This window comes from Pinus tabuliformis, chromosome 9 (genome assembly GCF_031772625.1).
Source record: "Pinus tabuliformis cultivar Carrire ecotype Pingquan chromosome 9, CPIR1, whole genome shotgun sequence".
Taxonomy (NCBI): domain Eukaryota; kingdom Viridiplantae; phylum Streptophyta; class Pinopsida; order Pinales; family Pinaceae; genus Pinus; species Pinus tabuliformis.
In genome coordinates this window covers 1,357,501,632-1,357,520,731 of record NC_142307.1, presented here as the reverse complement: position 1 = coordinate 1,357,520,731, position 19,100 = coordinate 1,357,501,632, and the positions used below count along the sequence as shown (strand labels likewise).

At 36.8% G+C, this 19,100-nt stretch overlaps 1 protein-coding gene across 2 annotated transcripts in view; it reads right to left on the bottom strand.

Annotated features, from left to right (window-relative positions):
* The window catches only part of LOC149153545 (uncharacterized), a 51,946-nt gene extending 41,271 nt beyond the window's left edge, over positions 1-10,675 (bottom strand). Inside the window, exons 1-3 of one of the 2 annotated variants that reach the window (XM_089440024.1) lie at positions 10,353-10,675; positions 10,100-10,160; positions 8,158-8,304 (exon numbers count right to left, since the gene is read on the bottom strand). In XM_089440024.1, the coding sequence (XP_089296150.1) occupies positions 8,158-8,223 (66 nt within the window). In that variant the 5' untranslated portion in view covers positions 8,224-8,304; positions 10,100-10,160; positions 10,353-10,675. The remainder of the gene's footprint in view (positions 1-8,157; positions 8,305-10,099; positions 10,161-10,352) is intronic. The other variant, XM_089440025.1, reaches the window with a different exon arrangement.
* Between the last annotated feature and the right edge of the window lie 8,425 nt (positions 10,676-19,100).

Here is a 19,100-nt window from a genome sequence, read left to right as displayed (position 1 = left end):
TTGGAATCATGCTTGGACTGGTGGATATATCATATATCTAATTTAGTTGATAAGGAGAGATGAAGCTTCTTAGGGCGACAAGATGCTTGGGAGGACATCTAGTCGGCCTATGATGATGTCTAGATCCCGAAGTAGGGAGGGTATCGTTGGTCTTGTGGAGCTCCGACCTTGGATACGATACCTAGATCCCTGGGTTAGTGTAAGAGTTGAAGCTTGATGGTCCCTATAGAGGCTGAAGCTTGGAACACACCTTAGTCCCATCTAATTAGATACTTTGGTCAAGTATATAATTTGTAGCATTGCGTGTGTTGTGACTCTTCATAGAACATATCATTCTGAGATCATCCTTGTACCTACGTATATATGTAATTATGAATACCTCTCTAGTTAAGAGGGACTGTTGAAGAATGTAACTAGTGTCGATCTTCATAATTGTATTTGTCGAAAAGAAAGAAAAGAAATTTTTATTCTAAAATATAATTGACTTATTAAAGCATGGGTTTCACGCTTGGGTCAATGGTCAATAGGTCAAAAGCACCCATTGTGTGCTCTAGGGTTGGTGTCTTATGTCAAAATTCAATGTCATGATGTATAAGACCCTTCTTGGGCTCATTGTATCGAAGAAAGAAATTTATTTTGGTCATGTTAACCCCTCCACCATCAAGTCAACCTTAAACACAAGTAGTCAGCCCCAAACACATCTAGTTAGCTAGCCATCCATTCATGTTGACCTATTAGAGGAGCTTCCTACAACTATATATAGCAATGAGCTCAATCTATTCAAGGAAGTCATGTTATGAAGTTCAATCTGCAATTTGTATAAAAGAAGAAAAAAATGTGAAGGCCTGAAGAAGAAGAATTAACCCAAGAAAGGGTAATAGAGGAGTTGGTTAAGCTAATTGAACCGAGATCTTGGTGTTTCTTTGTCACATGAGTTATTTTATAGAAAATTGCAGGAGCCGAGGATGAAAAGACCAAATTGCAGAAAGAAAGAAGAGATGAAATTATGGATGACTACTTAAGTGGAGGACTGACTTGGTGGATGGAGGGAATCTAGGTCTCTGGTCAAAAAGACCAAGTTTGTCTCAATTTGATTTAAGTCTACTAGTGACGACTTTGATAGGGTTTCCCCCTTGTTAGGGGTTTTTCCCTAGCTGAGTGCCTACATTTGGTGTTCATTGTATGGTCTTCATGTTTTGGCATTTGTTTGATGATGAGAACACTAAAGTAATCAACATACGACAAATATAATATCACAAGTAAATGTCAAGTGAGAGAAAATAAGAATAAATGTTGCCCTAATGCATTTCTCAACATCTAGCTCGCCACCATACTGCAAGCATGTCCCATCAACCCAAATATGTGTCCCTCCAAGCCTGCAACTAGCCCACAACCCCAATGTCACTCCCTTCCCTCCTCTCCTCTACCTTGTACTCCCTTTGATTCCTCCCCTCTCCTCCTCCACCCCTTTCCCACTCCTATATTATCACCACCCTCAATGTTTTTCGCTTGCCACTCCTCTCAACACCCTGTCTCCCTCTCCCATCCCTTTCATACCATCAAACCCATGCCCCCCACCCCCCCCCCCCCAAAAAAAAAAACTTTGAACTAAGAGACAAATGATCAATTCATATGATGATAGAAGCAAAGTCACAAGGAAAACCAATCAAGACAATGGACTAGCAACATACATATCAATAGAAGGGTAGGTATACAAAACGAGGTAGAGGTATCCATAGTGACTCTCTCTACAAACCCCATTCTACTAGTTGCCCAAGTTTGTAGGTTTACTCAATTATTAGAGCAACAACAAGCAGAAGTGAGCACTCTCATCTAGAATTTCAGAGGTGAAATTGGAGAACTAATATCTCAAAATATTGTTAAATGAAAACCATGTCCATGAGACCCTCAAAAACAACAAGAAGAAATCTAAACCCAACAGGCCACTTCTAAACGAGAAACAAAGATGCATATTAATTCTTGGGCACAAGCAGTTAGGGGTAAGGCCATGACCCGCCCCCCTTATTATAGTCAAAGAGGTCATTTAAACCAAGCTAATGAAGAAGCACACTTGGAGGGCTCGAGAACTAAACTTAAAGTTAAGGGGCTTCCCTCAACCTTTCCATCCTTGCACCCCATGCAAGTTGGTGCCATGTTCCTTCAAGAATCGAGATAACCTTACTCTTGAGATAGTTTGGTACAAAGCTAATTCTCCACTTTTCATTCAGTTCAAGTCAATGGACAATGGGCATTGGCTCTTCAAGCCAAGCGTAGGTTGTTATCCCTTCCTAGCCAAGCACAAGTTGTTATCCCTTCCAAACAGGATATTCCTAGATAAAGATCTCACTAGATCCCAAGTTACCAAGCTAAAACAATCCAATGAGTTGGTCAAAGCAACATGACATGAAAGGAAATGGGTTGTCATTAGAGACCTCAGGGCCATCACCTAGGATTCCTCGACCCCTTGTGAGGTATTCCCAACCCAGGTTCTCTAAATGAAGATCTTGTTGGAGGACGCAATAAGGCTAGAGTATTTCAAATGGTTGTTCGAACAGCAATGGACCTTTCTCATGATCATCAAGCATGATCTTCAATGCTCTTGGTACATTCGATATCCTCTTTATCATTGATACTGACATGAGCCCTATCAGGCCACTTCCAAACATAGCCAGTTATCCGTGGTTTTCCACTTGTTCAAAAGAGACTAATTTTTCAAGTGGTGTTATAGCATCATAGGTTCAAGTGAAGTGGCCTACCTAGCCAAGGACTCCCTATGGAGCAAGGTTCCTGTAGTTGCTTTAGACGAGTTTGTTAGGTTCATGTGGATTCAACTTAGTGGATTCAGAAATCTGAGTTGCAGTTTGTTATTTTCCCCCAATTTCATTTTAGTTTTCTATCTACAATGAAACAGAGACACCTATTTGAACATATATGTGGCATCATGCCATACTCAACAAAAAGGCAAGTCATCTTACTTGGCAACTCTAATGCCTGCATTAGAAACCTCAGGGCCATCACCTAGGATTACTCGACCCCTTGTGAGGTACTCCCAACCCAGGTTCTCTAAATGAAGATATTGTTGGAGGAGGCGGCAAGGCTTGAGTATTTCAAATGATTGTTGGAACAACATTGGACCTTTATCATCATCGTTAAGCATGATATTTGATGCTCTTGGTACATTCGATATCCTCTTTATCATTGAGACCCACATGAGCCCTATCAGGCCACTTCCAAATATAGAAAGTTATCAATGGTTTTCCACTTGTTCAAAAGAGACTAATTTTTCAAGTGGTGTTATAGCCTCATAAGTTCAAGTGAAGTGGCCTACCTAGCCAAGGACTCCTTGTGGGGCAAGGTTTCTGTAGTTGCTTCACACGAGTTTGTCAAGTTCATGTGGAATCAACTAAGTGGTTTTACCGCCCCTCCTCCCCGAGAGAAATCTACATTGCAGTCTGTTATTTCCCCCCAATTTCATTTTAGTTTTCTATCTACCGTGGGACAGAGACCCCTATTTGGACCTATATGAGGCATCATGCAAAAATCAACAAAAAGGTAAGTCATCTTACTTAGCAACTTTAATGCCTTCATTTGAGCTCTTCATATTCCTCTCTATGACCATTCAAAGGACATGTTTTGCATTCAGTAAATAGATCTAGATCCAGTGGGACTCCACCAATTCTATAATGATGTTTTAGGGCCTATTACAGGTTATGGCAGACAACCCCTGCAACTCGATGAATCCCATTAGCTATTGATCCTAAACAGCCCCTCCTACTACCCAAATCCTCAATTCTTCACTTGTAAACCTCATGGTGGAAGGGTGAATGTAGCGGATTATGTCTTGCCCAATCAAGATCTACTCCAATCTCCCTTCATTTGCCATTTTTTGCTACTCCCATCACCTTAGCTAACCATGTTTTTCTATCTCTCTCTTCAAAGTTCAGCCTAACACCCCCCTCCCCTAACTGCCCCTTGGTCCACCTCATACCACTTTTCTCTTTAACAAGGGTGGTCAAGGCATCTTTACTTCCCATCTCCACCAAATGCTCCCAAACTCTATCACTACCAAACAAACCCATCTTTCATCCATCATTTGGGATGTTGCTCTTCAATCCTACCCCAACTACACTCGATCCACCTCACCTTCCCTAAAAACTAGGTCCTACCCCATGAACCAGTGGTATTTCCTCCATAGTCAGCCTCAACATGCCTTCACTCACACTTGCCCTTCCTACCTCCATCTTAAGGCTTCCTACAACCACCACACAAGAAGTGCTTCTTCATCTCCCAAAGGAGATGGGAGTTGAGTGCCTCCCTCATCTACTCCGAAAAAAAACTGACGGCTCACCATCTTTCCTCACCACTCCCCTCTCCCTCACAACCTTAATCCAAAAATTCATGTTTTCTTATACCTCCTCCCTTTATGGCATTCTTAAATAGCCCCTAATCCACCTCTCCCTCCCTTCTTACTAATTATTCTCCTACCAAGATATCCAAGAGGCTATTTGGATGATGAACACTAGCAAAGTAGCAAATGAGGAAGGGTTTTAGGCAAAACACTTCAAGCGTGTCTTCAAACTATGGATAGCCACTTATGGTGAACTTAGACATTCCCAACAAATTCATCGAGTGTGTTGCCTCGTATCTATAAAGAGGCCCCTTAAAAATTGAATTGCATCATCACCACCAACATGTAATGTCATTACTTGCGTCTACGTGTATGAGTTAGTTATGAATATCATGTGCACACACACGTTCTAGATAACTTCGTTCTTCTCTTTCCAATATACATAACCTAGGTGGAGAAATCATGTTCCGAATTGATTCAGCTGAAGACGTTGCTTGTAATTGAGGATGTTGGGATAAGGAATCTACAACCATATTATTTATATACCCTTCTTGTGTTGAATTTTTAAGTAAAATTTGGTAACTTGCTCACCACTTTCCTTATTGCTCACTAAAGGTATTTTGGGACAAAACATGTTGCAAGCTTCAATGGTTTGTCTAGATAATTAAGTGCCCCTGAATAAATATTTGTGGAAGATGCAAAAATTCCAATATCTATTTATTGTAGAAATATAACAACTTCTCCCCATCAATCAACTTCCTACAATAAAAAGCAAGTCATCATTGATACCATTGTGATGGTGTATGAGATCATATTTCACTACAAAGGACTACGAGAAATATGGAAGTGTAAGTATAGAGCTATAAATCATTACTTACTTCGTGTACTGGAACATGGCTTTTGCCTTCTCTATCCAATTGAATTGTGATCCTTCTTTGTAAGAATAGTGAGGGGTGCCACAGTATCTCCAAACCCCTTCACAAACTCATGCAAAGCCGCATGGTACATTAAACCCTCTCAATGTTTCACATTCTTTGGTAAGAATCATTTGAGAATGGCATAAATCTTAGTTAGGTCATTTTTTACTTCACCTTTACAAGTGATGTGCCCTCTTCTTTCTTGGTATGCCCCAAGTATGTAATCTCACTCTTGAAAATTCAAACTTTATTCTTTTGCAAATAGGGATTTAAGCCAAAAAAGTTATAATACTAGTCTCAAATGGTGCAAATTCTGCTTTTTATTCTTTTATAGAGGACAATATTATCAAATAAAACCAAAATAAAATTCCTAAATTATTGCTTAAAATGTGATTCATCATACTTTTGAAAGTGATTGGGGCATAGGTTAGCCCAAAAAGCATCACTTGAAACTTGTAGTCATCCTGATCAATCTAGAATGTTGTCTTGTATTAGTCACTTGCAATCACCCTTATTTGGTATATCTAGATTTCAAGTCAATCATTGTTCTTACTATTGCCCCATGAAATTTGGCAAAGAAACTCATATATACACAAAAAGGATATCTATGTTTAAAGGTTGTCTTTTTCAACTCTCAAGAAAAAACGTACATATGAAACATCTTTCTTCCTTGTCAAACCACTAAAGATGCAAACGAACTTTTCCTTGGCACTATATGACCTATATCCAATAACTCTTTCTTCCTTGTCAAACCGCTAAAGATGCAAATGACCTTTTCCCTGGCACTATATGACCTATATCCAATAACTCTTTGACCATTTTTTCATCTCTTCACACAATAACTTGGGATACCCATAGGAAGGAGCAATGTGCAATTTGGACCTTATTTTAATCTCAATGATGTGTTCTTTCTTGTTCATTTATGTGCTTTTACCTTGGCATGTATCATGCCCTTTAATGGTATTATATTGAAAAATTGAACATAATCCACCATTAGCATGTTATTAACTTATTTAGTTGTTTTAACTTTTTTGCATTGAAAGAATCTATTTGCAACAGGTTGCAACACTCCTCTATTTCAATACTATTCTTTCTCAAATTTCCTATACATTCAGCTAGATTCATGCACAATGGCCCAATAGCTGCCATATTAACCCTTACTAAGGCTACAGCATGACAATCATAACAAAATTTCTAGTTTTTCAGCTATATCTGTAATCCCTTAAGCAATCCTTTATATTCCATCACAATGCAATTGGTCATTGTCATTTGGAAATTTTGTAATAGGCAGACTTTCAACCACACAGAAGATACTAACTTCGTGTCCATTGAGCATAAGTGTTACTGGAATCAACAAGTGCCACCACAAATATTCTCTTGTCCTCACTTCTTACCCTCATTTTAATATTACACTATTCCCAGCATCCAAAGCAATGGAAACCATTGGAGTTTCTTCTTGTTCCTGGTCTTGAAGATTGGCAATTTCCTCCTTAATTTATACTAATTCCCCTTGAATACTTTTAGCCACTTCAAGCTGTTTTTATCTAAAATCTCAATTATGTGGATCTTACTAGGGGCCTTGCATCTGTGTTCCTAGAATCGTTTTTCTTTGCAGTTAAAACAAAACACTTTTCAAGCATAACTCAACAATGATGGCAGGCCCTAGCTCTCTACCATTAAACTCTCCAATAGATACGATAAAGAATTCAATTTTATGAGGCCTTTTGGATCCGCCTTCACTGCTAGAGGAGGTTTGGAAGAGGATCCTACTATGAAGCAACTCCTAGGAAACTCTTAATAAACTTTATGGTTGAATGGCATGTGTCAAAGACTTGACATATCACCTTAATAAACTTTATGGTTGAATGGCATGTGTCAAAGACTTGACATATCACCTTAATGGACTCTTTCAATCTAACAATATAAAGAGCAAATACAGGAAAGGAATAAATGTTTTCTACAACCAAGCTAGCATGACAGAATTCTCTAGAATCATCACAATGCCTTGTTGATTCGTGATTTCAAGACCCGAAACTTCGTTAAAATGAAATCACAAATTGGTTACAGTTGATAATTTTCAACCATTCATCTTTGTCCCACTCCCATTCGGTCATTTGCCACATGCAATATATATTGCTAATAACTTGACTATAATGGTATATATCATATTTGGGTAATATTCCTTACTATATTCTAACAAATGAATATACTGGTAATCAAGCATAATTAAACCACCATACCAAGGATAAGTTACTTCTGACCAGAACTCATCTTTCTAACCCCCGATCTTGATATCATTTACAAAATATAATCTAAATATACCTAAAGGCAACTACCACAAATGTACATTTCAATCTATTGCTTGGCTTTAGAATTGATCCATTTCATTTATATTTTCTCGCCTAATCAATCTTCTTCGTCAATCTACAGGTTCACGTGAGTAAATGGATTCAGATCTTGTATGGTATAAAGAATGAAATAAAATTAAATGCCTCTTGAATCAGTGGACAGAATAGATTTCCTATCAAGTATTGGAAAAAATATCTCGAACTCAATTGTTTTCTGACCCGAAGTGTACATCCATGGAGATGAGGAATAACACATACGGAAGCTAATATGTACAAGACTATTTTTCCTTCTACTAAGATGCCATTTTCAGCTCTTGAAAGAAACAAATCAGCAGGGAGGGAGCGAAACAGAACAAACAGGCTAAGAAGAAATTTTACAGGAAATGGCAGAATGAAGAAGTAGCAAAAAAGTTTAGGTAACATCTATTTAAAATTTGAGTGACATATATAAAATATAAAATTCAAATTGAAGACTTGATATTCCACTGTAATATCAAGACCATGCGGTAGCTAAAAGAAATAAATGAAAAACAGACAAGCTTACCTTCATGCAAAGGGAAGAATAGGACTTCTCATATGGATCTCTTTTAAGCTGCTCAGAAGATGCCATTTTAAAAGCATGTGATTCTCACAATAAAGAAAAATATATTGAGAGCTATTCCAAACTCGAATCTTCCTGGAGACGAACCTGCTGCAAATCCATAGAGAGCTTAATACAGAAGAATTTTGCATAGAGTTCGGGAGAGAAATACCAAGATTTTCTATCCATACACAAACCTCTGAATTTATATGTAAATTATGCTAGACAACAAAGACAATATGGCTGAATAGTAAACAAGTAGGACCTACCAATTAGTTCAATTTATGTGCGGTCATCAAACACATACACACACACAGTATAAGTATATAATCTGAAATCCAAATGATTGCGTTTTTCAATCATTTAACATTAGTTAGGCCTCTGAGGGGATAAAACTCAAAGAATTAAGAGACCTTTACGCATATTTTTATTTGTCATAAAAATGTCACAAATATTTTTCCCTTCAAACGAAAACGTGTCCCTAGATTTTCTCTTCAAAGAGAGACATGATATATATATATATAACTTCTTTCTTCTTCCTTTTTTCTTTCTTCTTCCTTTTTTTTAGATCATTATTAAAAGATTAACTTCCCTTGTTTTGAACATTGCTACTAATTTTTTTACCGACTATAAAAAATTCAATCAACCCGTCTATAAGAAGAAAACCCCGTCATTCGAATTGGATTTGTTATGGAATCATCAGATGCAAATGCTAATAAAGTCCCAAGTTCCAACTGCAACAACTCTCGAGAAACTCGTCCTAGCACTATTACATTTTTCCCTTTCAGTTTTCTTAATAAAAAATTTAAACGCTTTTCAAGAAGGGCAAAAGGAACTCTATGCAACCGAATCCTGATGAAGATGCTACCTACAGTATTAATATTCACTTTCCGACAAATAGAACAAAAATGATATAAGCTTTAGCATCCGCTTCTGTTCTGGAAAAACATTAACAAAGATCAACAAAGACCAGCGTAATAGCATTTCAATCTAACATTTTTCTATGAAACAGTATCTTTATTAGAGGCCATCCGTGAAGCTACCATTAAAAGTTGTTTGAGGACCAATTTCATGCATAAATCGAGCTTTCATCGATAACAGCCCGATGGAAGTGGCGTTGAAATCAAATGCAATATTATAAAACTGCAGAATATATGATAGTCACATTCAGTGATAAGCTGTGCCTAAATCGGTAAATTTTGTCCAGCTTCGTCAAATAAAATTTTAAAAATAAATAAATATATAAAATTAAAGAAGGTAAAAATAAATATCCGGCCAGAACCAAACGCACAGAACATATTTCCAAGAAATCTTCCAACCTTTAATCAAAGATCTTAAGCGTGTATTTAGATTTCCTCTAAGTAAATGCTTTGAATCCGGTTCCTTCTGCGTAGTCTTTTCTTCAAATTAACATTTGCATGCAGGTAAAACAGTCAAACAGGTTCAGTTGCTCAAAAGCCTAAATTTTCAAGCATTTTCATCCACTGGAACACAATTCTTCCAGAGTATTTCCAGGAAATTTTCAATATCAAACCTTTAAACACATGATCGTAATCGTGCATTTAAATTTTCTATAACTAAGTGATTTAAATGCATCTTCTGGTTCATAATATCTTGAACAGGGCATTTGCATGCTGTTAAAACTGTCAAAGTAAAAGCTTCAACAGGCGAAGCTGCTCGAAAGCCTTCACCTTTGCTCCGACAGGCGCAGCTGCCAGAAAGCCTTCCATTTTACAAGGACTTTCATCCACTGGAGTGCATTTTCTTCCAGAAATCATAAAACAGAAAATAAAGAAATATTTCCTCATTATGCGGAGTTTTAAACCAGTCAGAAGCATATTGAGAGGTGTAGAGAAGAGTTTTTGGCTAATCGAAAACATATGGAGAGGTGTAAAGAAGATCATACCTGCAGTGTTGTTGGCCTTGCAATGTTTCTGAGATTGTCTGGCAAGCACTTACAGCTGCTCCTGGGCGCCATAAAATTCATAACAAAGGTTAGTTAGAGGGGGAAGAAGGAAAGAACAAGGTTAATTAACTGCACTTTATTGAGGTTTTGGAATCCGCAGAGCTACGGTAAGTATTTTGAAAGTATTTGGAACTTTAATAATGAAAGTTTACAGAAGACTATATTTTTTGAAAAAAAAGCAGAGGTGGCCAACCTTAAGAAGGAAGGTTCAAATGTATTTTAGCGCTCAAAGCATAGAACAGAGTTGAAGTTTAGCATAAGCTTAGAGATTCGCTGAAGTTTAGTATAAGCTTAGAGATTCGCCCATGGCAGCCTTGCCAACCAAGTCTGAGTTTCTGGATAAGCGCTCAAATCAATCGTGATCAGTCTCTATGTTGATAAGGCTTAACCGTGTTATTCTGCATCACGAAGGTTACAAGTCTTCTCTACGTTAATAAGGCTTAACCCTGTTATTCTGAACCACGAAGGTTACAGCTTGGGAATTGGGCGGGACCCACACATGTTTAGAAAGGCTCACACATTATAAGCGGGACCCACACATGTTTAGAAAGGCTCACACATTATAATAAAGATTTATGGATTCTTGTTGTGTTTCATAACATGAATACATATCATCCATACCACGTATGCTGTGTGGGGTTGAGTCATTTCATTCTCACGTCACGTGGTGAACAATCATCCGAGCAATCATGCAAGTGTACACGTGTACACATGCCCCATCGCGTCTCCGCTTGGTTGGTGGTATTCTGGTTTGAAATTTCAAATACATTGAGCGGATGTGATGGCTTTGAAGACTTGTTTAAAATTCTATTGGTTTCTTTTAACTATAATTGAGAGTTGTGTTTTCGCCTTTATTAAGCAACCCAACCATATTAACTTCTTTGGCTATACCCGGCGGTCTTGATGGGAACACAGTCATAGTCATTTATTTCGCTACGGTATATTATATTGATTACGTTTTTGAGATTCAAATTTCATAACTTCACTAATTTTCCACTAGATTTCATGAGATTTGTTTTAGAGTTTCTATAAAGAGAGACAACTAAGTACATTTCATGATATTTATATTTTATTTTATTTTTTAAGAAATAGAAAATTTACAATATTCAAAAGTTATTGGTTTAGTTTTTATAGATAGAATTCAAAATTTTGATGTGCAATATTAATATTATTATTGCGTAGATAAAATAAGATCACTTGATATAACTTGTTAGTAGTTCATAAGAGGATAGATTTTTATTCAAACTAATTGTTTTTTGGTCTTGGGAAATAATTTACTATAAATGTTTTTATTTGAGGTGTGTTTCCGAAGTTTATCTCGAAGGGTCCATCAAAAAATAAAAGGCCTTTCTCTAAACTTAAATCCAACTAGTGATATTTTCCTTTGGAGTGATTATGTAATCATGCATTTCACCTAGTTCCATATTTGTTGTATACATATTTGTTTTCCCTTGTTTTAGAATAACCTTGGGAATTGTTCCTTCAAATGATTTAGTTTGATTCGTTGGAGCTTTATATCTAGGATTTTGCTTCATTACCTCCCAGAATCTAAAAATTCATTTATAGATGTTTACTTCTTTCGAATATTTTCATCCTTAACATTTGGTCCCTGATTACTCCCTCTAGGAGGAGATGCTTACTTGGATCCATGAATATCCACCCACTCCTTTTTATATATTCTTTATGCATTGAAAATGTGCATGGAAAACACCTAAAGACTTCATCATTGTTGATGGGTTGTAATAAAGGTAAACCATACATGCTTAAGTTCAAAACACCCAATCACAACTGAACTTAACTCAATTACAAATTCTAGGAATATTCTAGAATTTGCTAGATAGGAGTGACGTCAATTGTTTGGCCTCGCGCATTTATAAGATTCCAGAACATTCCTAGATTCTACAGTCAAGATGATGATGGCCTCCCAACCACAAGGGACCTCTCATGATCTCAACAACTTGGGAGAGATTTGGCTCGTAATTGTTTGAAGTAACTCTTGGGGCTAGACTCTCTCTCTGCATTGAAGGTGATAATAGACCATGCACCACACGAGGCAAACCATGAATGCTTAAGTTCAAAACACCCAATCACAATTGAACTTAACTCGATTACAAATTCTAGGAATATTCTAGAATTTGTTGGATAGGAGCGAAGTCAATTGTTTGGCCTTGCTCATGTCTGTAAGTTTCCAGAACATTCCTAGATTCTACAGTCGAGATGAGGATGACCCCCCAACCACAAGGGACTTAAAACATTGAGCTCATAATTGCTCTCTCTTGTATGGTTAATGTAAAAACATAAAACCTCATAATCAACACAAAGGTTATACAATAAATGAACATACATCAAAAAATTAACATGGAAAGTTATTGCATTGAAGGTGACAATAGACCATGCACTACACAAGCTGGGGGCAAGCCCACTATACATATATGAGTTTACGTCTTTCATGTATTTACATCCTTAACATTTGGTTCCTAGTTATTCCTTTGGATCCATAGATATCCCTTATATACTCTTTTTTATATTCACAAAACTCATCTGTAAATAAGCTTAGTGGTTAAACATACCTGCATAAAACTTCATAATCAACACAAAAGCTATATAATAAATGAACATAAAGCTTAATAATGATTCCAAAGCTATTGCATCAAAGAAGACAATAAGTTATACACCACATAAGGTGGGATATATATATATATATATATATATATATATATATATATAATCGAATATAGACAACTTTCTAAATGAAAATGACACATTTTATTTTCATTTAGTCAAAATTGTAGAAATGGCCTTTTGCAACAACGAATGGAGAGAAGTGCTTAAATGAAAAATATCTCTTTCTAAATGAAAATGACACATTTTCTTTTCATTTAGTCAAAATTGTAGAGATAGTCTTTTGCAACAACAAATGGAGAGAAGTGCTTAAATGAAAATGACACCTTTTCTTTTCATTTAATCAAAATTGTAGAGATGGCCTCTTGAAACAACAAACGGAGAGAAGTGCTTAAATGAAAATGACACCTTTTCTTTTTATTTAGTCAAAATTGTAGAGATAGCCTCTTACAACAACGAATGGAGAGAAGTGCTTAGAACTAACGAGATTTTATATTTTTAACAGGAAATAAGATTTAATTTTCTATGGATGGGAGTGCATACAACAAATAGGATTTTATGTTGCATTACATTCCACACTATCTTTTTCCATTTAAGCATTGTTTTTATTTCACCCACAATATCTTTTCTGAGTAACACGGATATTCTGAAATACAATGAGTTAAATTGAACATTGTCTCTATGTGTCGAATATTTTAATTTAAAAAGTTCAAACCTATTTGTAATTCATCTTTTCTAACCACCCACCATTTGTTATAAATACATCATGAATGGTTAATCTCTTGTGGCTTAACTAGAAATACAATCTTGGAACATTTTTTTAAATAAAAATATTAATCTTCATTACATTGCTTTCGTTTTTGTTAAAAGTCCAAACTTTGTTAAAGCCTTCTATTATAGAAATGAGAGAAAATTATAAATGCCTTTAAATCGATTAGCATCGTTGTCGCAATAATTGAGATCATGCTAAGTACATCATTTATGTCCTCCAACTAAATAGCAAACTCCTCTCAATAATGTTTAGTATTAGTTAAGGCTTTATCACTTTCCCATAGAATAGGAAATGTTTGTCCTTATTATACCTTTGTTGTGTGATATTAAGAATAAATTCCTAAGAGAACTTTAATTAAAGCTCAATGTTTGTTAATGCTTTCTTTGAGTTATTTATTCAACAAATATATTTTTTTGGTTAACATTTTTTTTGTTAAACATTAAGATATGTTGAAATTAAAATTTTGGTTTAAGTATATATTATGTTAGATAATTGTGTTTAGAGGTGATTTTTATAGTTTAATATGAGGTAGATGTTTAATATATCCACAAATATCCCTTTTAAAAATAATAAATTATTAACTAAAAAACTATCAATTCGAGGCAAAAATATATATATAATTTTAAAAATAATATAAATTATTACTACACTTTGGCTTATCCATGAACTTGAGATATGAAGAGGATTAATAATTGCAATGTATCCACATGCAAGTGCATTTACCATTACAAATAACTCGTGAAATAACATATGTAATGTAAGATTTCAACAAATAACATATGTAATATAAGGTTTCAACAAATGAACCATTACGAAGAAAGAAAAAAAAAGAAGAAGAAGAAGCAACATAGGATCACACATCACAACTTCAAGCTTGAAATAGTGAGGAAAATGTATACATGCGAGGAAAAAATAATTATTGTATTCATAATAGTAAAGTTTAAATTTAAGATATTTAGTCTTGTTAAGGTTATAGTCTAGTGAAATATTGAATGGGTGATGCAAAATTTGGCTCTCTCTCTCTCTCTCTCTCTATATATATATAGCAATCGTGCTAAGGTTTTGGGGCATAATGGTTGCATTTGTGGTAGCTACTACATCAAATAATGGTGGTATTTCTCATGATTATTTGTGGTAGTTTCTCTTCTGTTGGGACTCTGTATTTACTCTATTTAGAGGTTTGCTTTCTTTCAAGCATTTTGAAGTTGATCTTCAAAGTCTTTTGTGAAAGATTTTAATGTTCAAAACCTACAACTTCCATTATTTTTTGAGTTAAGAGATTAACTTGAATATCTATTATTTTTTAATTACTTTGAATATTATCTATCTAAATGAACATGAAGTTCTTGAACTCCAATTATATGGCTTGTGCCTACTCTTGCCTCGCCAAAGTTGAAATAATGAATTATACAACAAACCTCGAGTAATATAGGTTAGTGTGTGTGTGGGTTAAGTGTGAATGATGGCGTACCAATAACTTATTTGAAGGCTGTTCTTTTTAGGTTAAGCGTTAAAAAAAATGATAGCAAATTTCTTTTGTTAATACATGTATATGATATTCCTTTTAGGTTGAATTTTCAAGGAAATTCCATCACAATTTTCTCCTATTAAAATGCACAATTAACTCTTTTTAGTTTCATTGAATTATGATAACATGTTTCTTTGTGAAAATGTGTAGAAGCAATTATACAACTAAAAGTAGTATTAACATGAGGAATATTAAAGAATATTAAAATGGAATCAAAGAAAATAGTAGTGTTTATAACGTTAGAATTAATTCTTACAGATGTGTTACAGGTTGTTAATTGTTGTGAGTTTCTAGGTTAGGTTTTTTTAGTAAATTAGATCCACTTCTATCGAATCTAGTTGATGATATATTCTTATATGTGTAATTATTGTCTGATCAATAAACATATAGTGAGATTTGTGTTTGGTGTGTAATTATATTTTGCTCTCTCATTTTTTAACTTGGTATCAGAGTTGCTTCAACCTTGGCTCTCTCAAGAGAGGGTTTGTGATCATGCCAATTATGCAAGTTTAAATCCTTTGTATAGATAGTGTAGGAGAATGGATTGTGTAGTATTCATGTGTTATATTTTCATGTGCATGTGTGTTGTTTTGTAGTTGAATTGAAGGAGAAATGTGTTGTTTCTTGCCTCTGGTTACTGGCCAATCCTTATACTCAAAGTTGTACCCAAATTACGAGTTGCGCTAGAGATACAAGTTGAACTATGATCATAATTTTGTGCCAAGATTCGAACCTACGTCTTTTTTTTTTCTCTGTAAGACTAGTCTAATTTATATTACAAAAATCAAAAATTACAGCAAAATTACACCAGGGCCGTGGCCCTGCATCTCCAGCGAGATTTTCTCCATGAGAGACCCTTCTGAGTAGCATCATTACAAAATAGAGACATCTGAATCGATATAGCCAGCGATTGAATCGACACAATAAGCTTGTAAACCGCCACAATGGTCATGTGAACCGACACGGTGGATTGACAAACACGGTGGATGGACACATTGACTGACACAGTGGATTGACAGACACGGTGGATGGACACATTGACTGATACGGTGGACACATAGACATATCGATAAAGAGAGCCGTAAATCGACAAAGAGCAGTAAATCGACAAAGAGAGCAGTAAATCGACAAGGAGTTGCTTTCCTGGCCGTTGTAGACAGAGTGTCGGAGGAACTAGTCCTCATCGGTTGTATGGGGCTCATCCTTCGCCGGTCCTTTGAGCTTCTGCGAGACCTCCACATCCTTCGCCGGTCCTTTGAGCTTCTGAGAGCCCTCCATTTCCGAGCGCAGCGACCGCTGAACCGGCTCACTAGGGCCAGCTTCCTCAGCTTGAGTTGCTTTGGTTGGCCTCCGCATATCGACCGCGGGGACCTGCATATCAACCACTGGCACGCCCAGGTTGTCCAGAGGCCCTCTGTGACTATTACAGTGTTCCACCATGACGGAAACGATAAGAGTGTTGTTCTCCAGCGTGCAAGGAATTCGATAACGAACAGCCGGGTGCTCCAAATGACCGCATTCAGGAATTTCTCCCCACCCACGCACAGTGCCGCGTCCAACAGGTCTGTATGAGCCTCTGTTGTGCTCATAAGCAATTTCCGCTGAGGAGGAGGGCGAATTGACAGGGCGCTGAGTGGCTGAGCGGCCCCTAGAACCTCCCCGACGACTGCTCATCCTAGGCCTCTCCCTCTGCATCGTCAAATTACCCTCCGGACAAGAATTCCACTGAACAATTATGCTCTGAACCAGGGAATGTTCCTCCTCTGCTAACGTCTGCTTGAAATTCTTGTTGGAATGAATCCAGGCGACCGGGGGAGCGGAGATAATGAGCGCCATATGCCTCGAACTCAGCTGCACAATGAATGCCCTCTGAACCAGCCATAAAACCAGCAATAAATCCATGTAAACGGAGCCGCCCACCACATTTAATTCCTCTGCGGTCTGGTGTGTCGTGGCTCGTCCGGGCTTACATCTGCCCACGTGACGAGCCTCTTCCGACACCTGCCTATCGCGCCACATCATCACCCGCATCCGGGAGAACCTACGTCTTTTTACAATAATAATATTTTCTCTATTATTTTTGTCCACACTCAAACTAAATTATGCGTGAAGTCGTTGCCCAATTGTTTCAGCAATCATATCACCATGGGAAGAATTTGCAATAAATTAATAAAATGAAATATTTGCATTACCAAGAGCTTTGTTTCCTTAAGGCGCAACCAATTTGTCAGGCTATGGCTCAAGGTTGTCACTTTTATTTGAATTTGATGGAAGAATTAACACATTTAGGTGTGCAACAACCATGGAGCTGGAAAGGCATCCTTAACATGGTGAGATATGAAGATCCTATGACTTGATCAGTTGTTGTTTTATGTAGATCTGAGTATAAAAAGCTACAGATTTATTGAATCAGGTGGGTTTGACATTTATTAAGTGGTGTGCAGAGTTCACAATTGTTATTTTGATTTTATTTTTTATTTGTAATGAATTATGAAGAACCAAAATTATAGAACATAGTAGCATAATTCAAATTGGTGGTTCTTGATGCATACAATGACACAAGAACACATCATTGATTTGATTATGTTTATGATTTGTTATAAGCTAGTGGTCGTGTGGAGCCAGGAACATTAACTTATAGGGTTTTTTGTGTGTTTTAAGAGGTCACATTGTATGATTGACTTATGAATACATTTAGTATCCAGATTGTCTTCCTAGATAACTAGTGAATATAGTGAAAGGCCATGTATTCAATAAATGGAGGTATGTCCATAGAGTGACTCAGTTACTTGACTGCTTTTCTTGCTAAAGCCTCGGCGAGTTGAGTATGTCAATATTGTCAATTCTACAAGTATATCAATAATGGTCTGAAGCGGTTTTATCTTAGATGGGTCAAGTGGTAAGCTCGAAGTTGTGGTGGAGAAAGAGATAGAATATGAGATGCTAGAGTGGGTAGAAGTGTTAATGAAGACCATATCAAACAAATATCAATGTTGTTATTACAGTATTGTAATTTGTGATTTTAATATTTATAATGTAAGCATTAAGTGAGGGAATTAGAATTAATGCTTGCAAGTGTGTTATAGGTTGTTAATTGTTGTGAGTTTCTAGGTTAATTATTTGTAGTAAATCAAATCCATGTTTATCTATAACACACCCCCTACTGTCCCTAGCGCTTACTAAGTGAAGTAGGAGGTAGTTACTCTAATGACTCAACTTCCAATCTCTCGTTATGGAAATGGGGTCTATATTCTTTGAATTTCCCAACTTCATCAAAACTTAAAATGCATAGCATCGTTGTGTTCATCTCAGCGAGACCTCTCCAATGATATAAAATTTGCCACAATCCAACTCTCGGATCAAAATATATGATCGATCAAATTTTGGCCTATCAGGTCTTGCCACATCATTGGACCTACCACGTGGCTACCCAAGTCATGGTCCACATGGAAGTTGTCGACCTGTTGGTGACTGGTGTCACGTTACAACTTTTTCCCAGCTAGAGGAACGTGTGTGTGTATTATCACACAAGGATTAAACCCCTTCCAACTATATATAAATATCATGTGGGCCCCCTATTTTCCACCTCACTCGAAAATTAAATCTTGGGAATTCCCTATGCAGTCCCCCATCAAAATTGTCAAGGAATATCTTCTGAGGTTACGTGGACCTCTCCTCCAACGCGTCCCAACGCCATTAGCTAAAGTCGCACATTCAGGCTCCACCACCACCACATCGTCCTAACCTTGTTCCCTTCCTTGCGATGTGTTCGAACCACCAGGATTACAAGGAGCTTCCATGTCATGATGCCATGTCAAACTACCAGGAGAGTGCCTCAACCAATCGTATGGGTCAAGCCCTTTTTGTGGACCCCCGCCCCCTTCAACGTGCCACGTCATCGAGTGGGTACCTTAATGCCACATCACCCTGGGAATAAAACCCTGGCAGGATTGCACCCAACGCCACAAGAATTCATTGGGTTAGAGATGTTGGAGTGACGTAAGTGGCCTTTACCATCC